The 6,203-nt window shown below is 54.4% G+C and overlaps 1 protein-coding gene across 1 annotated transcript in view; it reads right to left on the bottom strand.

The window, feature by feature from the left end:
• RNF24 (ring finger protein 24) overlaps nt 1-4,693 on the bottom strand; it is a 9,263-nt gene extending 4,570 nt beyond the window's left edge. The window contains exon 1 of the mRNA XM_010148235.1: nt 4,551-4,693. Within this exon, the coding sequence (XP_010146537.1) occupies nt 4,551-4,693 (143 nt within the window). The remainder of the gene's footprint in view (nt 1-4,550) is intronic.
• Nucleotides 4,694-6,203: the final 1,510 nt, after the last annotated feature.

The following is a 6,203-nucleotide window of genomic DNA, read 5'->3' as shown; positions in this document are numbered from 1 at the left end:
CAGGAATTTGAGACCAGGAGCAAAGAGCTGTCCGCTCCCCCTCCATGAGGCAGGGTGGGAGCATCTCCTGTCCTGGGGACTGTTACTAATAAAAGAGCTTGCCACGGCAGAAGCGGCAGCAGCCCATTTCCCACAGCCTGGCCTTGCGCTCTGCAGGCATCAGCTCGCCGGAGAAGCCAGTTACGCTCCTACAATAAATACCTTTAACCAAAAAAAAAAAACCCTCCACCCCTAATATTGCTTCCCATGACCAGACGCAGCATTTAGAGAAGTGCTCTGACCACTCAAGAGGGAAGTCATGGAGCTGCAGAGTCAACCAAGGGCTTTACTAAGATGTCAGCATGCGTCTGCGGGCTCAGGCAGCCGTAGGATTACCCTCCCCGGCCAGCCTCCAGCGTGGTTTCAGAGAGGGAACTCCCTTACCTGTGATTTCACTTCCCCAGAAGTATCCCGGGGGCTGTTTCCAACCCCAGCTGTTTCAGCCTGATCTCTCCCAGGCTTTCTGGTCCCGCAAGGCTGCAGTGGGCGAGTTACAAAAAGGATGTACAAGTATATCCCTGTCCTTTTTGCTCGCAGCTGCTCTCCCCCAAAACATTGTGGGCCTTAAAAGCGGAGGAATGGGTAAAAAACCCACTTCACGGTTGCAGAGACAGCTCAGAGAAGCCGTAAATCAGCTCCTGAGTCACACGTCTAGTGGGGAGTCGTCTTTCCCTCCCCTGGTGATGCTGCCTGGCAGGGAACCTGCCTGCAGAGCCACAGATGAAACTGCAGCAGGCAGGAAGGAGAAGGCTGGGATCGCATCCCTCTGCCAACGACCCGAGAAGAAGATGCGCGAACAATAGGGAAAGCAGGATGAAACTGGCCTGATCCGCAGGGATCCCAGCGGCTGGGAAGCTGGTTATGAAAGGCAGATGGGGCAAAGCAAGATGCACAGCTGGAGATCACGTACGAGGGGAAAAACTCTCCCAGCACAGGAGAAAGCATCCGTCTTACGGAGCATCAGGCGCCCACCAAGACACTTTCCCGTCCTGTTGTGCAGGACGAGCCCAGGTGTCTGCGGATGCGGCATCTGGACCAGAGACGGGGAAGGAGCCTGGCCACGGATCTGCAGCTCTGTGCCGTCGGCACACAGATGCTGCAGCGGTGCTGAGCTACACGGGGAGACCTTTCCACAAAAAAAAGATTACAGGGAACGGCACGAGCACATCTGGTCCCGAAGTGTGCGAGCTCGGGCTGCTCCTCTACGCTTCCCTTTCAAAGCCAGGATGCTGGGCCAGATGGATCCCTGTTGGACCTAGCGCAGCTGTGGGAACGAGATCCCGGATCCTGGTGAGCATTTCCCCGGGTCGGACCCAGGGCTTCATCCGTCTCGTGCCAAGAGCTGCGACTCCGGAGGAATGTCTGGCAGAGAGCCGACTGAGATAAGGGACCACACAGCGTCTTGAAAACCAGCACGTGGCGGGCACGCCCACACCGTCACCCGGCTCCGAGCCCAATCACCGCCTCTCACGGATTTTGCGATCTCTTCCCAAGCTTTCCATGCCTCCGAAGGAAAGGGAGAACCCCGTTTCTCTGGGCAATGCTGAATCATCCGTACCAAGTGAATGACTAGGGGAACAAAATGCAAAAAAACAACTTTTTGAAGGTTTACCTCCAAGATTGGTGCCAGCGCTGGCTCTTTGCCCCATCACCTCATCGCTCCCCCCAACTCCGTGGGCTCTCCAAAGCCCATGGCTGTGTTTGATCCAGGCAGGTTTGAATTCAGAAGAAAACAGCCCTATAAAAAGGGCGTTTTAAGGGCCACGTGCCCTGCGCCGCCTGCAGACTCTGAGCTGCTCCAGCCTGGGCAGAGCCGAGCCCCGTGCCGCCAGCAGCAAAGCGCCAGGAGAGAGGGTGCTGCAGGGTGAGCTGCACGCCGTTCCAACGGGCAGAAAGGACGGCACCACTGGGCTCAGCATCCTTCTGAGCCGCGTTTTATCTGCAGATGTGCGAGCCACGAGAAGAGGGAGAAGATGGGCTGCGTTACCTCTGCACCTACGCAGGGCCCAGGGAAAGCCACGAGCCTCTGTTGTCTGCAAATAATCCCTGTGGGTGCAAGCGGAGAAGCCGAGCTCCCAGTGGGATCATCCCAGCCTGCGCCCTCCGCCCCGGGGCCGGTTTCTCCATGACGACAGGGTGCGATCCATGCTGCATCTGGTTTGTTAAATTAACACCTCTCTTTCATACGAGCTGAGATTACACGGCAAATTCAAAGGGGGTGGGTGCTCCCGGGACACGTCGACACGGGTACAACCCGCGGCACGGCGAAACCCTCCGGAACGGGGACTGGAGGAGTCTTGTTCGGCTCTTGTTTGCCAATAACAGAGCTGGGGGCGGTGGTTGGAAGAGCAGTTCACAGAGTCTCTATGGAGTTCAGGGCTACAAAGGGATCATTCGGTGATTTAGTCCAACCTCCCGTCTACCACAGCTTGTTAAACAGCACTTCGTTACTCCTGGGAATGGGAGCCAGAGTGCCTCATCCAGAAAGGCCCTCTGTCTTGATTTAAAGACACAAAGAGACGGAGGACTTGCCGCTTCCCTTGCTGGCTTGTTTCAAGGGTTACTCACCCTCTCTCTTACAACATGCCTCCAGCTTCTAAATTTAAAGGTTTTTCTGGCTTGATCTTCCAGACATTACCACTTGTTATTCCTTCTTTGGGGCAGAACACACCCAGCAAGACCCGGTGCCCAGGAAAATACTCTGAAAGTCCAAACACCTCTTCATTTTGCAAGCGAGTGGTATCGATTCAAGCTCGACCTGGGCAAAACACATCCTTGAGCCTTCTGAACACCCAACTGTCTGGTTTATACCGCATCCCCTCCCACGGGCGTCCTGGTTCAAATGCGACACTGGACACAATATCCCAGCACAGACCCTGTTAAAATTGAGGTCCGAGATACAAATTGCCTGGTCGGGGGTGACCCCTCCGTCTGTTTCTGACAGGGCAGATGGATGTGTTGCACCTTCCAACAAGATTTTATTGCGCATAATTGCAGGTAAGAGTGAAGATCTGATGCTCATGAAGCCCAAATCACTCTGGGTAGGCTTGGGTTCGGGCTCACCTGCAAGTTTTAGGGGACTTTGCTTCGTACAGAGCTGAATATAGGTGGGAATGATCAAATACTCAGAAGGTGACACAGAAATCTCACTTCCCTGGCCTACAAAGGCAAGACAAAACATTTTCAGCCCCCCCTGGAAAGGAAGCCCAAGGGGACTGGCTGCTGTGAGCCAGCCAGATGAAGCCTCCGTGCTGCAAGAAGAGACCATGCGCGTGTCTGACGGAGATGGAGGTTGGGGATGTGATGGACGTACAGTTATTGGGGAGCTGGGGCCACCCAGAAAGACCGGAGGGAGGAAAAGGGGATGGAAAAGCTCATCTGTGGCTTGGCGGGAGAGCTCTGGGTACGCAGGATTTCAGCAGCCGCTGCTGGTAGAGAGATGCCCTCTGCTCCCAGCCACAGGGAGAGGCGCAGCCGGCCCTGCATCCCGGGTTATCGGCACAACTTGCCCCCATTACTGCCTCAACTGTCAGGCACTGTGGTTTTCTCCACCTGTCTCTCTTTTTCCCCGCTGGCAGGAAGTTTCTCCCCTCAATCAGTGGCCCAACTTTCTCTCCAGCGGCCCATAAAACAATTAAAACAAGCCTCAAACTGGAACAACCTTTAACCCTGCCGTCCCGCTCCCCACCGCTCAGATTAACAAATCATCCCCGCATCATTAATCTCCAAACGGCGCTGCTGAATGAGCAATTTGTGTACAATAACGAAGGGAGCAGGTATGAAACATTTCTTCAGCACACAGCACACGAGTTACTCATTAAAGAGGGAAACGTGTTGAAACATTAAGCAGAAAGCAGGAACCACAAAACATCCCTTTCCAGTCTTTTAGAGAAGCCAGCCATGTTTTCATGCCTGTTTGAGTACACAGGTACAAACGTCTCCTGTTTTTAACGCGGGTAATGTAATGGCCTTGGGGGACTGGTACTCCCAGGCGCGTTGGGCAGAGGGCGATCGGTACTCACCGCAAACAGGCTGCATCTGTTTGCTGTGTTAGGGACGAATGCTGGGTCTGACATTACATGGCTGATCAAATTCTTTAACGATGAGGGAGAGTTAAATCACTTCAGGGATCACAGAATGGTTTGGGTGGGAAGGGACCTTAGAGATCCAACCCCACTGCCATGGGCAGGGATACCTTCCGCTAGACCAGGTTGCTCAAAGCCTCATCCAGCCTGGCCTTGAACACTTCCAGGGATGGGGCATCCACAGCTTCTCTGGGCAACCTGTGCCAGTGCCTCACCACCCTCTCCGGGAAGAACTTCTTCCTGATGTGAATCTAACTCCACTCTCTTTCAATTTAAACCCATTATCCCTTGTCCTGTCATCACATCAGGTTGGCACGAGACTCATCGTGGAAGGACAAGGCGATGCCATCCTTGTGTTTGGGATCAGTGATGGGCTCGGTCTGATCCGGGGCTGCTCTTGGAAGCAGCTGGGGAAAATTCCCTTACCTGATCAAGTAGCAGCAGAAGAGCAAACTGAGGATGAAGACGAAGATGGCCGTGCCAAAAACCACGATGTATATGTTCAGAGGCAGGTTCTGGAACCCAATGTTTGGCATTCTGAAACTGTAATGCTGGAAGTCCGAGCTCATGGGTAGGCTGCGGAGATAGGGAGAAAACACATGGACATGAGGCTCCTTCGGTAGCACAGGATGCCCTTCAGAGACCAATGGTTCCTCCAAAGGCGGGCGGAGGGGAGGAGAGGGCAGCCAGCAGTGTCTTCTCGCTCCTTGTCCCTCGGAGCGAAGGCAGTCCAAGCTCCCAGCTCAGTAACCCTGAAAGCAATGCAGGGCTGGATCAGTTGGGCCTGGGATTTTGCTTCTCCTGCTGTGAGCTTCTCCAGCTATTTCCCCTCTTCCTTACACACATCATCCTGTCAGCTAACCGCTGCATCGGATGGGTGGTGGGGATTTGCATACGAGCAGCCTCGGTGGCAGCCAATGCCCCCAAACCCCTCATTAACTAGGCCAAAATACTGAAAGCAGCTGGAGAGCCTTGCAGCAGGGCAGGGTTTCCTCCCTTCCCCTCACGTCGTTTGCAGCACCGACTCCTCGTTCCATGGAAATCACCCTCTCCAAAACCATCGAGCACGCACACAAGACCGACGCAGTTCCAACACGCTCCCTGGCGGGACGGAAAGGAGAAGGCTGTTCCTGTGCCAAATGGACAGGGGCCATGGAAGAGCCGTGGTTTGTTTTTCCCACATGAGACCCAGGATGGGCAGTTTAGGGGTATTTTGGCAGGTTTCAGCTTTATTCCTCAGTCCAGCCTCAGGCTGCTTCCCCCCAGCAAAACCCCGAAGCACCCACAAGCGGCAACCAAGAGGAAGACGCAGCGATTTTGGCTGCTGACGTGCGACGTCTCAGACGCACGACCAAAACCTCCCTCCCCTCGGAGAAACCCAGTTAAACCCCGAGCAGCTGCCTGGGATAACAACCGCAGCGTGTCAGCCCTCCCCTGATTTCAGTTCAGGATTCATTGCACGGGATGCTAGTATTTTACAGTAACTCCAACAGTGTTTTTTGAAAATCGGGCAGAAACCAGCCTGGTCTCTCTGTATCGCCGTAAAACCCCCCTCGCTGCCCTAACGCCACCTTACCACTCAAAACCCTGAACTGGAAAGCAAATATTTATTATTTCTTACTATTATTCCTTTATACTGCAATCATCCTCCGAGGCATTCACCCTTGAACAGTCACAACCGCCTCTGGCCAGGCAGAAAGTTCACCCACCCTCGGCTTAGGAGAGGAAGTTAAAAAGCAGACCTTGTTTTCTTCCTGCTCGCAGGAGAGGGCTGGCCGCAGCAGGCAGTTATGTTTCACAACAGGCCGGGAAAGTACCTGCAGTCTGGACCCCGCTTCCCAAATAAAATTACTGAGGGATAACAAACCCCCTCCCTGGAGCGGGGAGTTTTCCACAGCACATGAATCGCACGGCTCCTGATTCCTGTATGGGGTGAGGAGACGGCGGGGAAACTGTGGGACCTGACCCCAAACGCGCTGGGGAGCGATGCTCCAAAACCCAAAGCATCCTCTGAACATCCTGCTCCTTCTCCGCACAGCCCCCGTGCTCCTGCACCCCTTGAGACCCCTCTGTGGCTGA

The sequence above is a fragment of the Eurypyga helias genome, unplaced genomic scaffold (assembly GCF_000690775.1).
Source record: "Eurypyga helias isolate BGI_N326 unplaced genomic scaffold, ASM69077v1 scaffold19313, whole genome shotgun sequence".
In the NCBI taxonomy this organism is placed as follows: Eukaryota; Metazoa; Chordata; class Aves; order Eurypygiformes; family Eurypygidae; genus Eurypyga; species Eurypyga helias.
Note: the sequence above shows the minus strand (reverse complement) of the source record. Positions and strands in the feature narration are given on the sequence as shown.